The sequence below is a fragment of the Dermacentor andersoni genome, chromosome 8, assembly GCF_023375885.2.
Source record: "Dermacentor andersoni chromosome 8, qqDerAnde1_hic_scaffold, whole genome shotgun sequence".
Lineage (NCBI taxonomy): Eukaryota > Metazoa > Arthropoda > Arachnida > Ixodida > Ixodidae > Dermacentor > Dermacentor andersoni.
The window spans coordinates 127,576,683-127,596,276 of NC_092821.1; the positions used below are offsets into that span (position 1 = coordinate 127,576,683).

Here is a 19,594-nt window from a genome sequence, read left to right on the forward strand (position 1 = left end):
GCAACAGCTTCAGCACAATGCTAAACCTTGCCATTGATTTCAGTGCTACGTGTTCAGCCGAAATCGCGAATTTTTGGCATTATGACCCTATCTGAAATGTAGCTGCAACAGTTGAGAATGAAACCTGTTGCCACGGCACGCACCTGCCACATTGAGGCAGCAGACAAAAGCAGCATTACTGAAGAACTTCAGCACACTTCTAAAGTACCAGTGAAAAAGCAGGCAACAAAACACCAATGTTGATTGGAATAAACGTTTTTATTTCAGTTTTTCCTTGGAAGTTTGGTAAAAACAACAAAATCAAGGGGGAAAACAAAAAGGGAGGGAAGAAAAATATTCTCCCACCTCTTCCTTTCACCGCATGATCATCTCCTCGAGACATAAAAACAAATTTTCGATGAAGATCTTTTCAGCCCAGACAACAAAACACAGGGCATGTGTCAACCGCCACCAGTTTTATCTGTTAAAAAAAAAGTCTCATGCACTTTCCACTTTTCTTGTGCTTATATAAAACCATTAAACAAAGATGTTCACTGCTCTCTTTTTAGATAAACACAGTCAACGAGACAACCTAAACAAGAAATGCATGTTGCAACTCCAATGCACGACAAATTCTGGGCGTATCTTGTACGAAACAAAAATAAAGCACGATGATATGCAATAATCACCAGACAACCCAAAACCCATGCATGGTGAACTGCGAAAAACCCTGCAAAAAAAAAAAGTATCCATATAGCAAATAAAGTCAATGTTGCAGGACACTTCACATGATGAGCGAGTGACTGAATAGTCTTCACCAAAAGGGAGATAAAAAGAGGGTGACCCAAGTGTGGCGGTCAAAAAAAAAAAAGCAAGGTATAAAGAAAAGGCAATTGTACATATTTACTATATAAAACAGAAGAAAGAGCAGAAGGCAACACACAACAGTATAAACAACGTGCAAAAGAAAAGATCCAGGGAAAGAGATGGCAACAAAATAGAAATTGGCAGGAGTCTATACAAAAGAGGAGGAAGAGAAAAAAAAAAAAAAAGAGTCTCTCCGTCTCGGTAGGCCGGTCATTTCCGGTACGACTGTCTTGACGGCCGGTGCACCCGCATGTCCTGTTCTCGAGTCTGCAGACTGCCCGACAGTCGGACCAAGCCCAAAGTAGCACTAACTTGTGTGGCGACCCATTTACTTTTTCATTGCGGTGCGCAAGGAATGTGCCCAAGGGGAAGGCCCTCACATTTTGAGCCAAGTTGCGCAGGAGGCAGTGGGAATCTGGTTCTTGCCAGCTAGCAAAAACCGACTAATGCCAGCAGTGTTTTTTTAAATACTGGTACCAGGCATTTTGTAGACCAGTACCAGGAATATAAGCGAAATGTAGTACCAGGGAAACTGCATGTACTGACAGCAGTTTCAAGAGTAATGACAGCAAGAGTACCAGCAACATGTGTTAGAATGGTACCAGGTGTTTGGCAAGCCAGCACCAGAAACAATAGCAGCAGGATGTATGGTGGTACCAGCGAACCTGAACTGCTGGCACCAGTTTCAAGTCTGCAGTCTAGCAGCAGAAGTGCCAGAAAAATACTTTGTGGACTGCAGATTTTACGTAGGGCATACCAGAAAAAGAGGCATGCTGGTACCAAAGACATCTGCAGCACATACTGCAGATGTCCATAATTAACAATAATAATATATCACTAGGCTCATACCAGCAGACACTTGCATACTGCCGATATGCTGCAGGACAACTGATACCAGCTACATGAACTGACAAACACCTGGTACTAGACACATGGCGATATGAGACTGCACTGAAATGATGCTATGGCCATAACCGATGTTTTCCACCAGTTAGCAAGGACATGTAGAATGGCTCTATAACAAAACTTCTATCTGCATCAAAGTGCAGAACAAAATAAGTGCAAGACGAGAGACTCCTGGAAGGGGCCATTATTTATTGGCAACTAGCATTTTGCGCTGGCATCCATTCCCGCCACCACCGTAGCCTCGCAACATTTTCAGTCACCTCCTCCCACTAGTGGTCCTCTGAGGTGGGGGCAACACGCCGGCCGTTTTTAAATCCGTGTCTCAACCACGGCCTTGCCGCGACCCCTCAAACTCTTGGCCACCTGTACCAGGTGGAACGTCACCACCGCATGGCCTTCCCCCTCGACAAAGCCCATGCACACCGCACTGCCGCTAAGGGAGTCCCTTGCACAACAGAGTTGTCCATTTGTTTCCATGCAAAGGTTCCGAGCTCACCCCACCACACGGCAAAATGGAAGGTGTGGGCCCTTAGCTAGAGTCATCAGAAAAGGCTTTTCTGCAGTGCCGGAGTAGTGTGGGAAAACTTGCAGGTCCAGAATGCGCCCAGCAATCGAAGCCACAACTGGCTTGGGTCACAAAGACTGAAGTCAGTGGGAGTGGGCATGTCCTCAAGCCACCGCATACAGACCTTTTTAGGCTGGGATAAATCTATAATGAGCAATGGAATATCAAGGAGAGGGCATACATATGATGCAACCCAGCTCTGTGCGCAATGCACTATATCTGGCCCAAATCTGCTTGTACATGCCGAAAACATTTTTATTTCCATGGCCATAGAAAAGGCACGAGCTAACCTGCAAGTCGATGAAGATATGGACTATCCCTAAAATGGAGAGGGCGACTGGCACAATCAATCAAGGAACTTGCACGATGATGCTTTTCTGCACACTTGTTTTATTCCTTGAAATTCCAGCTCTCTTAAATAACATTTAGCCTCAGGCAATTAATGTCCTTGGTAATGATGCAGAACATCTGAAGCGAGAGCATGAAACAAAGTGGATGCAGAAGCAAAGGGCACAGAAAAGGCTGTTGCCCTTCGCTTTTCGTTGTGAATCCACACTGCTCTGCAACGTATTCTCAGAATGGCTCCATAACAACTCGCCAACACTGCAATGCTAATGTGACGAGGCACATGACAGCGGTGCTGCAGTGACCCTCTTCTGATGACTCTAGCGCTCTATTTTGGGCCCGACTCGAGTCCCGAACCGACTGCAGACGGCGCACCGCCGTGGGGGCCACGGTCATCCGCCCGCGGACGACGGCGCAGCTGCTCGGTGCGCTTGTTTGGCCCGGCTGACGCCGCGCGCGCCCCCCTCGCGGCGCCGCTGTGGGCGGTGGCGAGGTGAGTTGGTGGAGCTGGCGGCGTCTTGCTGCTGGCAATCCCTGGGTGGTGGTGGCGGCTGCGAGCCGGGAGAGTGGCACTGCTCCGGGGCTGCTCCCAGTCATTCCACCACCCGCAGCACCTTCCCAATGGCAATGGTGCGACCTGCGGGAAATGGCAACAGTGTAGCGACTCAAACTTTTAACTGCCTCGAATCTGTCCAGAATCGGGCCCGCTCATTTCATTTTGTCAAATTAATCGGCATTCCAGGGTCACCTCGATTAAAATCTTAAATCTACCTGAACAAATCCCGTTTTAAAAGAATATTTTTCTACAACCCAGCTACATATATTAAGATAACTAGATAACTACATATCTTAAGATAATTACAAAGTACGCTTGCAAACTTCTCACACTAGGTTATATCGTCACTCTTCCGTATTCTCAGTATATCTTGCACAGTTAGAAGGAAAATATATTTTTTGGGGGTATTTGTCTCATCCTAAAGGGTAGAAAGAAGCTAGTGTCACATGTCCTCCGAGAGGCTACACTAACACTGCAGGTGTGCAGTGCCGCTTTTGCCAGGTTCAGGAGAGTACAATGTCCCAGGGCCATGGAAGAGGATGCGACCATGGGGTACAAGCCTCCAACGAAGCCCTGGGGTCCAGGGCACTACAGCCGAACCCACTTCAAACAATATTCAAGTGCCACGAAAATTCCATTGTTATAACCAGGTAGCATGAAAAAATCAAAATAGGAGGATGGCAGAGCTGATGTGAGAAAATTACAATGGCAGGGAGGCCAGGGCCCCTGCCCACCAACTTCCTCGATCAGGCTGCTGATTATGTTCTCGTTTAACTGCTTGCCGGGCACTCCGATAGCATGTAACAAGCAGTGGCTGTTGGTGTTAAAGAATGGCACTGCTATAACAACTGCAAAGAGGGGTCATGGGCAGCAAGCTATATGCAAGCTCCATCAAAACACCAAGATATGCGAGAAGCTTGCCGCGGCAGCCTGAGCTTGAGGAATCCAGAAGAAACGCTGAGGCGAGATCGCCACAAGCATCTCGCCACATACTTCTAACTGGCTTGCACGAGGAAACTATGTCAGTCAGCCTCAATCGAGGCACCGAGGTGCTCCATGGAAGGTTCCTTGCAAAAACGAAGCACCGGAGGAAGGTATTGAATCATCTGCCGAGCCTGCTGCGAGGACAACGTTGAGGCAGCCTGCCCTACCACGTAATCGCTGCCGTCTGTATTTGATGCAAGCATGTTTGCAACTATCTGCTCATCGTTTAGAAGCACTTCGTTTCCAAATCTATAGCCGTGCGCTCTCTTTTCACCGGCAACGTCGTGCATTGCCAATGATAAGCGGGTGGATCAACCATCTTCAGTTTCAGCGGCGAGTCAAGGGAGGCTGAGAAACCAGGTGGCCAGGAATGATTTCAACACAACAAACAAACAGAAACGCGAGTGATTAGAAGTGTGAAGTGTGTGTGTGAGTGATTAGAACTACGCTGAATGGGGATCCAGCAAGCAATCTGGGAGAGCAGCGCAGTTGGCGCAGTCCATTAGTGTTTTGGAAAATGGCGCCATAGGTGGCGAGGCAGAGAGCTATGGCCATAGCCCATTCGTGTTCGAAGGGGTGCAAGGGTGACGGGGGAGAGACTCGCTAGAAAATGAGCGTGCTGCAGTTGTTGCGGCAGCGGGCCATCAAGCAGCGGCTCGAATTTCTCGCATTCTTTTCGAGGATTTCGCATTTCACTACCTTTCATCATGGACAGCCAGCAGCCAGACTTCATCATTATAACCGATAATGCGGCACTGGGGCCTTGTAGTAAGTGGGTTATTTCACCATGGTAAACATACAAAAATTGACAGTTCAGCAGCTTCTCGTTATAACTAATATATTGTTAAAACCTATACCTTTATAAGTGGGTTCGACTGTAGTACTGCATATACAGTTAAGCCTCGACATAACCAAGTCAATAAAACTGGCAATTTACCGTTATATCCAAATTTGACCTTTTATAAACTAAGTACAGTTGCCAATCAATTTTTCTTACACGGAAAGGGGCCACAGAATTTTCCAGAATTATCAGGCAATCGGAAAAAAACAATTTTTAATGAGAAAACAATTTATACCGTTTCATGCCATGTACGTCGACAATATCTTCTCGGCGCCACTAATTAAGCGAAGCCAGCCACGCTTTCCCGTGCACTGTGCCCCCGTGGCTGATAGCGTCACTCGCGCTGGGACGATGCCAATGGGAAAAGCGCCAGCAGCGGGGAGCAAATGCTTCTGCCTCTCGCTCCAACAGGCCACTGAAACTTGAGTTTATGCAACCTCCAATACTAAATGTGCTGATAGACAGCTTATATGGTGCCACGCCGTCTCAGCACGCCTACTCTTGCAAATGCGGCAGCTGCCTATGAGCTCAGCTGTGCTCACGGACATATGCGCACCAGAAATAGAGACACGCGCCAACTTACCCCCCACTCCGCCGCCCTTGCGCACGTTACTGCGAGCACGCTCCCCTCCTTCTCCTTCCCTTTGCTCGCGTGGGAAGGCAGCACTCGTGAAGCCACCATCTTTCTTGTCTCACACTGGCACACTTTCACTCGCACCTAAAGCACACAGTGCAGCACGCAATAGGATCTTATCGAACTTGGACTTTATAGGGAACATGATGTGTGATGTGGCTTCACTTCGGCGGTCACTCTTGTCGCGCTGAGTGCAATTTGAAAGGTGCGTTTGCAAGCAGTCGCTTGTGATTCAATCATTTGACCATCTGCGTCTGCTGAAGTTTTCATGTATTGTCTTGGCATTCATTTGCAGCAGGAGTGAAATGAGATTATATTGAAATCGCATACAAACACGCTTCGTTATATTCAGGTTCTAAATACATGGTGCTCTTTAAACTAGAGGTTATGAAAAGTAAAATACTTCTTTATATCGAGAAATTTGTTATATTGAAGTTCATTATATCGAGCTTTAACTGTACTCGTGTAAGGGCCAGAATTTTTCTAGAATCTTGGCTGGGTGCCGCCATTACATGAATCTGGTTGAAGATGGCCCACTAAAGGTTCGTACTGCTTTTGCAACTGTAGCAGAGCGTAAGAGGCGCAAATGATATAATGCTGCAATAAATAACCTCAGATGCCAGCCCATCGTCCCTAACCAGCGCTGACCCAAACAGGGCTCTTTTCTACACAGGCGAAATGCCACCGATCTGACTAAACACAGCCGAGATGACATGCCACACAGAAATAATTGCGCGGTGGCACCAACCTGAGTGGCGTCGACGGAAATGCAGCTAACATCATCTAGTGGTAACGGAACTTTTCCGGCAGGGCATTTTGAATTTTCCCCAAATTTTTGCCCTCCAAAGTGGGGGTGCAACCCTTACACGAGTAAATACGATAATCAGAAATTGCTACATGATTAATGTGATAACAGTGTTCTGTCACCGTGGTTCTAGGAGCAGCCAGAAAAGCATTTGCTGACCAAAATAAGCACATTTTTTCAAAACCTGGATAAGGACAAAGTTTGTCCATGGAGACAGAAAACAGTATTTCCCTCTGTATGGTTAAATAACAGAGATGAATGTCCCAACTATTGGTGCAGATTGCACGTTTAGTTGAAAAATTGACATCTCGTTCAAGTATTCTTCTGTCTCATCCTTGAAGCGTTATGAAGCAATTGTAACAGTGACCTATCAGTTCATAACTTGAGCACCAGTCGCGCTGCAATGACATAAGATTGTACAGGAACCAGAAGCAAGGAGCGGCAGAGCACATACCTTCGTCCCTCAGGGTGAAGCGTCCCATCTGGGGGAACTCCTTGAATGGCTCCATGCACACAACGCCTGCGCATTCCATGCGCATGATGGCAATCTGGTCCTGCTTCACAAACCGTGGCCGCGTCTTGCTTTTCTCGCCTGACTTGCGGTCCACTAGGCAGATGATAGTCTGCAACACAGCAATAAGTTTCTCTGAACACCTTGCACCTTTTGGGGCGGCGCACAAGAAACTTCCTTGAAAAACGACTACACTTAACGAAGTTTGGCAAAAGTACTGCATTTTTGCACATATAACCAGCACCAAAAATTACTCAGGGTCCTGGTTACATGTGAATTTTGCCTTGCAGTGTGGTTTCTAGACAGAGTGCGCCACACTTCTGCGCAAAGCCTTGAGTCGAGAGAATATTTTCCGCCATACAAGGTTTTGTTACCACTTGGGGAACCCTAACCTGACCCCAGTGCGTTGATGCTCCCTTCTCTTTTCAGACCACCATTTTGCACTTTGGCGGTGCTAGTAATTAGCGGATAACGTACATGCAGGGTGTCTACGAAGTTCACATTTCCAAATTCCCAGTTTTCCAGGTTTTCCCCTAGTGCCTTTGCAAAATTCCCCTGGTGACACAGAACTTTGTTTTATGTGAAGACTGGCTGACACCATGTCACCTGATGCTGTCACTTGTAAGCATGCTAAAACAAAAAAATGACTTAACCCAGTTTGAAAAGTAAGGAGTAGCATTTATTATATTCACAAAGAAATCAGAAGGGAGAAGTTAGTAAAATTCACAGCGAATAAAGTATATTTGAAAAAAAAAAAAAAAAAGAATGGCGAATCTCATTGCAAATTGAGTCGCACATTCTCAAATATAAATAAAAAGGAGCTGCACAAAGAAAAAGAAAAGTCACTTGTGCAATGTTTCTTCATAAAACGATTAAATCCCTCGCTCTAATTACATGTGCAAGTTATTCACTGGCCTCAAGCACTTTAAGACTGATAGCAAGCTCATTGCTATGAGGCCCAAACTTTACGCACAAGTGAGACTCAACAGTTGGAGTGTCAGCCTTAACTATCCTGACATACTCTAAGTGCACGGACAATGCCTCACAGTGTTGTGTTTCACGGCTTTAGAGTTTATTCTGGTTTGGATGAGGGACACCTGCATCTCGGCGCCAGCGAACACTTCTTTTTTTAGCTCAAAGCCCCTTGAAAGTGGCGACACACTTCTTTTTTCATTTATTTCTCAATGCATAGGTCCTTTCTGTTCTTGTGCTCCTTCCACTGCATGTTCTCCCCACGGACCATTTGAAGCATCCTCTTGGTCAGTTATACAGTGAACGTCTGATTTTTCGGACTCCCTAGGGGCTGCGAGAACGTCTGATAAATTGGGCAGTTAGAAAAAATGAATGCATGTCTTTTACTGACCTTAAGGACCTAAATCGCCACAGGCACATCCGAAAGGGCCTGCGAGTACAATTATTAGGCATATCGGTGCTGACAGGAGACCGCGGGTAAGTTTCACTGCAATGCTTTGTGTACGTTTCACCCCATAACATCGCTGTATTGGGGCGGAACCGGCATTATGCAACGCGCCGTGCTTTCAGAGCTTCAAAGCCAATCGCAAGAACCACAAAGTCTAAGTCGGTGCCATTGCTGACAGCGGCAATTCTTTCAATGAGAAAGACGACGCCGAACGGCAAGAAGCGTAACAGAACGCCGACGCAGCTAGGCCTAGCGTTTGCCACAGTGGTGACTACAGCTGCCAGCGGATCTGCGTGTGAGAGCACCGGTTCAAGACAGCGAGGTAATCAAAACATTTTGATTACCTCGCCGCCTCGAACCGGCTGCGGTGGCAGCTTTGATTTTGCCCACACCGCAGGTCGGAAACAACATTAAAGTCCAGAAAGTCTGTTGGCTGTAAGCTGACAACTGCTCCAGCCAACAACACAGCGTCAAAAACGATTCGTTACGATTCCTCTTACTTGAGCCAACGTTACCGTTGAATTTCATTCCCTTGCAATAAAATTACAGCTAACCTTCCCTGATAGAAGCACAGATTCCTTGTGTTTTCCCCGAGTATTTTCAGACTATTCAAAATCTCAGAATTCCCGGTTCGTAGACACCCTGACATGGTGCCAGCAGTTAAAAGGGAGGCGGAAGCTGCAGACCATCAGCATCACTGGAGACGTCGCTAACAGAGTCGCTGGCCAAATGTACGACTTAGACGATTGTGCATCCACAAATGGAAATACTTTACAAAGGTTATAGCATTGCACATTTATTTGAACAAGTTATACACGCAGATTCTTTCTTCCAGGAGTGTTGTAATGTAGGTGCAGGTTATACGCAGAGGAAGGTTATACAAAGCAAAATATGGTATACATCAAATGTACAGAGCTTTTGAAGGTGGCAAAATTTTCAAGCTGTACACGGAATAGGTCTTGCACTGTTTTGTGCCTTGCTGCATGCGATGGAAGCAAGAAATAAACGAAAGGACATTTACAATAGTCCCATTAGGCATATAATTCCTTACTAAAGTTACTAAAGAAAACGGTGCTGCCATCATTCAGCTATCCTGGGAATCATTGGTATAGTATATGGATTTGTCTATAATCTTAGTGCTTGTGGCTTCAGACATTCTGGTCGTATTGGTTATTTTCCTTTACCTTCATTGGCCTAAATCTCCAACCTCCAGGCAATAAATTTTTTAAAAGCGTGAAGGCAAGAGAACTCTGCACACACACACATAATTATTGCAAATTGTCACATTTGTAATGCAATTTTTTTGTTGAATAGGTGGTGCCCAAACTGCACCCGCTGCTTCATCGAAGTGGCGTATGTACTCACATGAAGCTTGACCCTCTACACTGGCCATTAAAATTGGAATTAGTTTTATTATTTCCCCTCGTTATTATTGCACCCCAACTTTACCAAGTTTTCTTCGGAGGAAAAACGCGAGCTTTATGCAAGTAATTACAGCAGGAAAGAAGAAAAAAAAAGGGGGGATCTCAAAGTCCTTGCTTTTGTGTACTTCAAGCAGCGGAAGCAGTTACTGGAGCGAGAAACATGTTGGAGGCCACTTGTTTTCATCACCTATAGACATATTTATGGGAAGGGCGAGAATTTCAGAGTGAGGGAGCACAAAAGGCATGTATGGCAGCTTCTGCAATGCTCTTGCATGGGTGTTCACACGCAGTTACCAAATCCCACAGCGCACTATGGCAATGCCAAGGGCAGTCAAGATGAAAAGGTCTATTTGATGAATTTACAATGTCACAAACACATTTGAAGCAAGAACGAAGTTTAGGCAAACTTATGTACAGTAGACTTCTGCTAATTCAAATGTTCGGTTACTTTGGCCCTAAACGAAGATTCCAGCCAGTGCCCATGCATTTTTATGGGCACAAACTTGTGTTGTTTTGATCCTAAAACTGACCTTCGCTGTAGTTCGAACTTAATGAGTCGGCATGTACACGCCTGGCCCTTATGGCGAGATCCCAGTAGCGACTCATTTAGTGGACAGTAAATGCGTTGCACACGGTGTTTCCCATCGAAAACACCCATTTCCAGCCTTCCCTAGGAAGATTTTCAAGCAATAACCGTAGCTCACAATGTGTGATTACGGTAATTACCAAACTGTAACATGAGCCTTCTTTCTTTAAGAAAAATTTGGCTGGTAATTGCCTGCTACAAAACAAAAACCACCCTCACGGCGTTTGTATGCTTTATTGCATAACATCAATGTACTGCGGCAAAGCTGACTTTAGGAATGGTCGCCATGATGCAACACATATTAGACCCTTGCCCATTTTTCTTGCTAAAAAGTTGGGCGCGCGTTGGATTTCTGCTTTGTTTACGAGTCTTAAAGTTAGCTTTCTACTTTGGAAACAGAAAGTGGGCGCGTGTTCGGTTGCAGGGCATGTTAGAATCGGGCAAATAGTGCCAAATGAATCAGCAGAGCGCAGTGGCTTTCTTCCGCTTCTCGTCAATTCAACCGAGCAGATAATTAGATCAATTTCGCCAGTCCCATCAGGGTCAAAATAACAAGTTTGCTGTACCGTATTTTTCCGCATATAACCTACACCCCCAATTTCAACGGCCCGGGAGAAATAACTGCATACAACAATAAAATCCTTGCAGAAAGTCTCGGTTCGCGAATGCGCGACACATTCACATCATATCTTCGGCCAGCGGCCAGTGCATGAACTTGAACCTTCACGAAACACAGTTTGAGAATTGTCTCACGGCATCAACGCAGAAAATTTTATTTATGTAAGGCCCGGCACATTCTGTCATTGCTGTCCCGTACTAATTTTACAACAATGAAATTTACACATCAGCCAAATTTCTCGGTTATACCGTCGATTTCATTGCAGTGGGACTTGACTGTACAGCAATGCGAGTTGTTCAATTTGCAGACTGCCAAATGCACTGGTGAGCACGTGCCAATATGAAAGCCGATGCGCAAGCACATGCAATGCTTTACATTAGAAAGAGCAGTGGTCAATCCTAAATGAAACCTTGAGCAGGATCATTCACACCTAGAACAATGCTTGGCAAATACAAACCAATGATATATGCACCCAATGCCACGTTTGTATCGTCATATCCTCTTTTGTTTCAAACAGGCTCATGCGCACACAGCAAATTACATCCTCTGAAAAAGCATCAACAGGAAAACAAGGTGAAAAAGTGGCACTGGCTTAGCTTGGCTAGGCCAGGATATACGTAGCGAAAGCTAAGGCATATAGCATGGTTAGCCTTGGTTAATCTTGATTGCAAATCCAGGTTAGTCTGGTTGTCTAGCTATCTTATGGCGTTTAGCCAGTTGTTCGGTGCACTGTTCGTCTGTTTCCTGGGCGGTTCGTTTCCTCTTCATCTCGTTCCGACGTCGATTCCAGGCCTCCTCCCGCTTATCTGAATTGTCGCCATCCATACTGCCGCCTTAACTGAGGTTGCGGCGCACGCAAGCTCTCATTTTCAATCCTCCGACATGTTATCAGGCATGTGACACAGCTGGCGGAGGCGAGCGCAACGACGAGGAAAGCGGTGCGACGTCACGTGCCTCCTCCGAACACGGGCACGGCGAAATCGCAAGTTCGCGGCCAGTAAAGTAAAAATTCCCACCTTGACCGAGCACTCCTCGATGGCAGCGTGAATGTGCAGCACGGCGCTGTAGCCAGGGCAGATGATGGACTTGTGTTCCAAGATGACCACTTGCGCGTCAAACACCTTGGCCACCTTGCACTGGTTCACCACGTCGCACAGCACAAACCCTGGAGACACTTCCTGCATTTGCCCCCACACAGGACGTCGTGCGTCAGCAAAGCATGGTCCACAGTGAAAGAGGCAACAGTGACGCCCACCAACACACTGGTGGATGAGAGAAACTTTGAAGGAAAAAGAATGCAATAGCCTTGCTGGTCAGCAAAGCTGAAAACTAGAGCTTGGACAAAAGTTTAGGAAAGATACAGATGATACTATTACAATAAATATCATTGCAGACTGACCAGCATTTCACTAGCGACCGAGTAAAAAATGAAAACACATGCTTTATTCTAAAAGCACATTTCCTACTTCTGCTCCTGTGCAACTACACTAATGATGCCAAGGACATAAATGGCACTTCCATGAATAAATGTTAAGTTTCGAGATTGTTGCTAATACTCAATTTAAATTTAAATGAATCATTATAAAGCAATCAACAAGGAACTCGTAAAGCACTGCAAAAGTAATGAAAAGCTAAGATTTGTAACCAAAGGTACGAAAGATTCCGCTGCTACAAAATGAGGCAGGAATGTGCATACAACGTCCTTCAGCAGACAGGTCAGCACTAACCTCTTCCTCCACACCCTTGAGCTTGACTTTGACGTTCTCCCCCGACGTAATCACATTCGTCTCGTCCTCGTCGGACCAGAGCTGGAGCACCTCAACAGTCCGCCGGTTGGGCATCAGCAACAGCTGCTGGCCTCGCCTTGCCGACCCGGACTCCACTTTGCCCAGCACCACTGTGCCCATGTCCTGTCATGAAGATTGCATCCAGAAGCGTTATGCTGGCTTCTGTAAGCCATCATCGAGTTTCCTACAAACACCACTAGAGGGAATTTTAGCGCCGGTTTCTATGGGCACTGCAAGCATGGCGGTTCAGCGAGCATGGGAATAATGGGTAGTTGCGTCCTTCTGGCTTCAAATGTGTTTGAGACTGACAATTTCTTTCAGCAAAATATTGCGTTATAAAACCAATGATTTGCAACTATTATGAATTTGAGCAGAGTTTTTATCGGCTTGATAAGTTTAGAAAAATAACCCCCCAATTTTTTAACAATCCTAGCCTTGAAGCACTTCCTCCATTTTACCGAATTACCCCGACACTGCCCCTCGACTGAAAGATAACACTACGGATCTCAAGAATCGCTGTGCTCAGTCCTTGAAACGCAGTGGCCACCTCGGTCCGTGGGTGGTGCTGCCACTTGCTTTCTAGAGACGAGACGGAGTGTTGAGCGGAGCGATTCTCTAGAATATGGGGATAAGATTGCTTGGAAATTTATAAAGATAAAGCATAATTCCTTAGGAACATTTGAAGTCACAAGCAGGATGATAAGATAAATCCTTGTATTATACTTATGAACATTCCCATGGCAATGAAGGGAAAGCTATGGAGGTTGAGCATGCACAAGACAGCTCCTGAAAGTAGTCCCACACTCTCGTCCGGATTGGTGTAGGCTGGCAAACATAAAACGAACATCTTATTGACAAGAGCAAAATAAGACAGAAACGCACCACAAAGTGTTAAATCTCACTTATTTTTTGGGCTTTTTTCCTTCCGTGTTTGGGCAAATGTGAATTCATCGGACGTGGAAGCTACACCGATTTCCACTCCTATTCCAAGAAACCATGAGTGTTGCCGAACTACTTGGTGCAGTAATCTGTGCACAAAAACAGAGTCCCTGCAGCTTTCCTCTTCATTGCCATAGAAAGTTGTGTGCAGGTATAGCCACCATTCTAATGATAGCCGAATGATTGCAGTGCAGTAGCCGAACACTACAGGCACTGCTTTGCCAGTTTTCAATGTTCCGTGTCATTTCTGGCAAGCTGTAGTGGCGGTACTCATCTTTTGTTATCAGAAACATCTGTATTTTGAGTGTTTAGCAGCGCAGCGACTTGTACCTAAAGTGCAAAATTTTGCAAGGAGTTTACTATTTACCTCTGCCATCTGAAACTGGACTATTAAGTGGCTGAATATATTGCTGCAGTTAGCATTTTAGAACTGTTTTCTTCCAATCGAAAGCTTTTGACAGAATACTGATGCATGTTTTGCATGTTTAGAAATTACCACGTGCTTCTCATACGTGAATGCAGATCAGTTAGCAAGTACATAGGCTGGGAAACACTCAATCTGATACCAAAATTGGTTTCGAAATACTGGACTTGGAATCCATGAATTTATCATGACATGAGGAGAGAGCTAAATTTGTTGACATGTAGCGATAAGAGAAGATATAATGACACTGGTAAAAAAAAAATATTACAAATTACAGCACACACTTCTGAACGGAGCGAGCTGTGACCCATCCGCCTTGTGAGTACTGAAATTGGTTCATAGAAACAAGCGTTATAGTAGAGGTCTGATGCTTGCCAGTATTTCCTCAGGTGTTTAGAGGGTTTCGACTTTATTTCAGCACAAATGAAATGAGAAGTCGAAAGTGTCATGTCAGTACTTGAATCTGTTGCCAGACACCCTGCCAATCATTTCCAAACTGCCCGTCAAACAACCTCGCCAATTCGCAGTGCTGCGAGACTACCTACTGCATTTACACAATTGTAGGTCAGCTTATTTTTTTTAAGTTTTGAGAATCCTAAAGGAGGGGGTCAAATTACAATCTAAATCGCAGCATTTAACTGTCACTAAAGGCTAGACAAACGAGATATCAGAGGCACTATGACACTTAAAATTTTATGTTTGCTCTATGGCTCTACCCTTATCACTTGTCTATTCTGCACGCTTGGTCGGAAGGATCCAAAAATTTTCAGAACTTTTATGCACGCACAGTGCTCTAGAGAGTGTCGATAGTCGTTGAAAGCTTGCTGCTCCAATTGCAGTGCCACTGACAGTTGTAACGGCAGCAGAATCGATAGCTGATGGAAGAGCCAAGAGACCGCTCATGCATTTCTCTTTGGCAGTTCGTAAATTGTCACAAGTGCTCGTCACAGGGAAGCTGCAACCTCTTGATGTCAGTGTGAAGCCTTTTGAGGACCTGCTTCGTCGTGAATATGAATGGCTGGTGGTGGAAGATTGCAAACGTACACCGACCGGGCATGTGACAAAAACGTTCACGATGGCTGTGCTTAGTTGGGTTGCATTAGTTAGTTGCATAAGCTGCTTAGTTGCATAAGCTGCTCCGGTAGGAAAGGGGCAACAGCAGCATACGAACCAGTGAGTGACACCACCACAAACTTCGCATATAATAGGGGACTTGCCTCGCAACTCATTGTTCGATGTTCACTGCAAGACCGCTACGAGTAGACCACACAAAGTAGACCACACTCCCGAAGAGCACCGTGAATACGATGAGCGTCGAAGAGTGCACAATCGTAATGCTCAACAACTGTGTTGTGCTAAGACTAGGCAGAATAATAAAACGTTTCATACCCCCATCGACGGAATTTAGTGGTTTTCTAACAGCGGGAAGGGCTGGGGAGGTTGACCTACATTTGAGTTGACTACAACAGTGTAAATACGGTAAGCAAATATTTCCCACTCCCACCACTACACAGCCTCCGTGCAGGCGCGCACCTTGTATTTGTCAACAGCAGGCATTCGGAAAGGGCCATCGGCAGACCGGCTAAGCGGGGCCAGGCTGTCGATGTACTCGAGGAACGGGGGCCCCCGATACCAGGGACACACGTCAGGGGGCGCCACCTCCCTCAGGTAGGCCCCCGTCAGTCCCGAGCAGGGCATGAACGTCAGCTCAGTCTTGGGGTTGAAGCCACACTTGCGAAGGTATGGCACCAGCTTTTCCTTGCACTCGTTGTACCTGGAACCAAACGTGGGTCGAACTAATGAGGGTCGAATGAACAAGGTTCTACTGTACAAGTTTGAGTGTGTACGCCGCCATATGCAAGAAATACCTGGGCAGCAACGCTTGCCACGAGTGACCCTTGATATTTAAAACAGCGATGTTCATTATGTTCTGAAAATAGTATGATGACATGCATCATTGCCACACAACAAATGTGTAATGACGAGTCAGGTCAAAATGAAAACTGGAAAGTTCTTTGAAGCCAAAGCAATCAAGCTGCAGACAAATCCATACACTGCCCACCATTCCCATGCTGAAAGAAGTTTTGTCATTTGTCACTATTTGAAGCTAGCCTTTTCACGCTAAAATTTTGTTGCAGTTGGCAGATACCTGAGCTTCATGGGATTGCAGTGACCGAGTCTGTTGATGACGACTTCGATTCATACTAACTTTCACTGGATTCTCACTGAACTTCTTCCAAAGAATTTCATGACACTGTGCCTTTTCTTGCAGCCTCTCAAAATGCAGTGAAAAAGCTTTCTTATGCTCAAAGAATGAAATGAAAATTGAATGCGAAGTCACATGATCACACCTTATCAGCTCATTTTCCATTGTATGCTTTGCTTTCAGCACATGTCAGCATGTACCTAATACTCTGCCTAGAAGCTCAGCTCTTTACCGACATTGAAAAGCCACACCTAGATATGGCTGAAGCAAGTGTCTCATGTCCCGCGAGGACCTACACAAACACTGCAGATGTTCAGTGCTGCTTTTGCAAGGCTACGGGGAGTACAATGTCCCAGGGCCATGGAAGAGGACGCGACCACAGGGTACAAGCCTCCAACGAAGCCCTGGGGTGGGCACTAGTAATCGAACCTCCTTATATAGTCAATGACCGATTATTTAGACAATTCTGTGGTAGACTAAATGTATAAAGATGACAAAAATTTCAGACACCTTGCAGCATGTCATGCGATAATACACACTGATTGCATGACCATGTGCTAATACAGTCAAACTTTGATATATCAAACAGTGCAGTGATTGCGAAATAGTTCAATATAGCCAGAATTTGATATACAAAAACACATAAAATTGTAAAGATAAATCAATGAACCAATCATGGCGCAGTAAACACTCACTTGAAGCTTCACACAATGTATCTATTTCTTTGATTGAAAGTACTGCAATGGTGTCGCCAGCTTCTTACTGGCAGCCACAGTCTTAACCATGGCGTCCTCAACAGTCTCAACAATGTACCTATTTTTTTGATTGAAAGTACTGCAACAGTGTCGCCAGCTTCTTACTGGCAGCCACAGTCTTAAGGGGGGACGCGGGGATCAACTATGGAAAAACGACCCAAAAGTCGCTTTTTAGAAAGTTGCAGATTTCGAATCTTTGACCCCTTTTCTATAAGTTTTCCAAGTATTTCCGCTGAAAACGACTGCTAAGTACCATAAATAAATATATTCATCAGACAATACAGCGAAAATTTCGTGAAAATCGGTGGAAAAGTCGCGGTTTTCAAGCGCCCCTAGCTCTGGAACGGCATTACGCGGCGCGGCCATGCTGGTACCGTTGAAAAGCGCGCCTCTTCGCCTTTTGACGCCCCTCTTTCATTTCCTGATAGAGAGAAGAGCAAGCACAAAAAAGAAGAAAAAAGAAGTCAGAAGATTGTAGAGCTGCTTGTTGCGGCCGCCGATTGGCTTGCTCCGTCACGTGCGTTCTATGAGCTGCCCCATTGGCCGGGTCTGGAAGCGAGCTGCTGCGGCGTCTGCTTCTCCGGTTCCTTCGTGCGCTGGCTGCTGCCCCTTTCTTTACGTGTTGGATATTCGAGCTACGTTGCCGCTTCATCGCTTTATTCGGATTTGAGTTTTCTATTTCATTTTGTGGTTTCGAGCATGACTGGGCGGACGTTGACGACGAAATACGCGACCAAGCACCGCTTCGGCAGCCGCAAGCGCAAGCCGCCGAACATCCGAAGGATAAGTAGTCCTAGCAGAGATGTGTCCGCGCGCTAGCTTGCAAGAGAGACTGTCGACGCATTGCCGGGCTGTTTGCAGGCTGTTGCAGCCTTGAGCTCCAGTGGTGATGATACCGAACTAATAACGGCCTTTTCCGATGCTTCCGGGCCTGCGACATCCCATAAATACTCCGCGACGTACCCCGATTGTGCCACCGCCGTCACCGAGATGAACGACGAAAGTGCAGTCCAAGCGCGTGCGTCTGCCGGCCGTGAAGACGAACCGTGCATCAGCAACGGTCGCACCATACAGTCGCATCTTGAGTCACAATTCATCTTGTCGGAGGTGTTGAATATGACCGCCGCCACTGTCCGCGTGTCACTTGGTTCTGTGCCGGCAACCGAACGGAAGATGGGGTTTACGGCGGGAGGAGCATGCTCGGTGGCGACGGACTCAAGCGAGTCAGCGGCTGAGAATGATGCCTTGAGCAAGAAGAGGGCACAAAAAGCACATGAAAGCAAGCATAAAAGATCCAAGAAGCCAAGAGATCAACCTGACACCTGCACCTACAAGGCCGGAGGTTTCTACTCGAATAAACATGGCCCATAACTTCGAACACCTTTTCAAAACTTTTTCTACCCCCAAGGTCAACTTGCAAAGCCAATATCTCAGCCACCGTTATGAATATTTTTACACCGTTTGTTTTGTTACACTCATTGTGCACCACTGCACACAGTAACATGTTTTGTTTTCAAAATAGTTGCTTCAATAATTTGTTATCTTTTGTTTTCACAGTCTAGATTTTCATGCAACTGAAGTAGCTACCAAAGAACGAGAATATAAAAAAATTCTGTTGGGCTAAAAAAATTACAGGAATGTCACTGTGTGGAGGATACATACAGGAGTGCTATCAATGTTTGCTTGAACTCCTCGCATCAATATACAGGTGTGCAGGCATTTTGCAAAAATGAAAGCAGAAAAATTTTGTAAACAAAAAAGTACTTCAGATATTGCAGCCATATTTTCACAGTTTTGTTTATGTGATATTATTAACACCTGTGCAAAATTTCATCAAAATCGGCTGGTAAATAAAAAAGTTAGCTTTGATCCCCATGTCCCCCCTTAACCATGGTGTCCAAACAAGCCACAAGCGACAGGCCGGTGCCTTCTATTGCGCCACAGTAGCGGCGTAGAAGGGCCAAAGCAGCCACAGCGTCAGTTTGAGTTGGGAGCGGGGCAACATCAGCGCTTGCGGGATCAACCTCGGCAGCATCTCCACGTCCGTGAATTGAAGCATTTTGAAACACTGTCAGTAACACAATAGACGCCATGACAGATGTCATGGCGTCTATGAGCGAGATCAGTGAACACGCACTGTTGCGCGTCTTTGTGGCAGCAAACCGTGAGGTGCGGAAGGCGCAGAGCGTGGCATCGAGGAGAAGCCAGTGCGGCAAATGCAATGCGTCGTTGACATCATACTAGCCTAGCCGCCGTGTGTGTACGCTGCTGCATTCAAATGGCGAGCACATCGCCATTACCCTTTCTCCTACCGTGAAGGAGGGAAGTGGACAATCAAGTCTGCTGCAATCAATTTCTGGACGTGCAAGTCAGGCAAATTGAGTAAGTACAAGTAATTGCCAACAACCTCTCTGTTTGTTAAAAGTGATGGTTAGCATGTA

General features: G+C 45.9%; 1 protein-coding gene across 2 annotated transcripts in view; it reads right to left on the bottom strand.

Moving 5' to 3' along the window:
• Positions 1-239: 239 nt before the first annotated feature.
• Positions 240-19,594, bottom strand: part of eRF3 (eukaryotic translation release factor 3) — a 30,148-nt gene continuing 10,793 nt past the window's right edge. For both annotated transcript variants that reach the window (XM_050173511.3, XM_050173512.3), the window contains exons 7-11: positions 15,726-15,966; positions 12,770-12,952; positions 12,059-12,220; positions 6,937-7,105; positions 240-3,299 (exon numbers count right to left, since the gene is read on the bottom strand). In XM_050173511.3, coding sequence (XP_050029468.1) covers positions 3,256-3,299; positions 6,937-7,105; positions 12,059-12,220; positions 12,770-12,952; positions 15,726-15,966 — 799 coding nt within the window. In that variant the 3' untranslated portion in view covers positions 240-3,255. The remainder of the gene's footprint in view (positions 3,300-6,936; positions 7,106-12,058; positions 12,221-12,769; positions 12,953-15,725; positions 15,967-19,594) is intronic.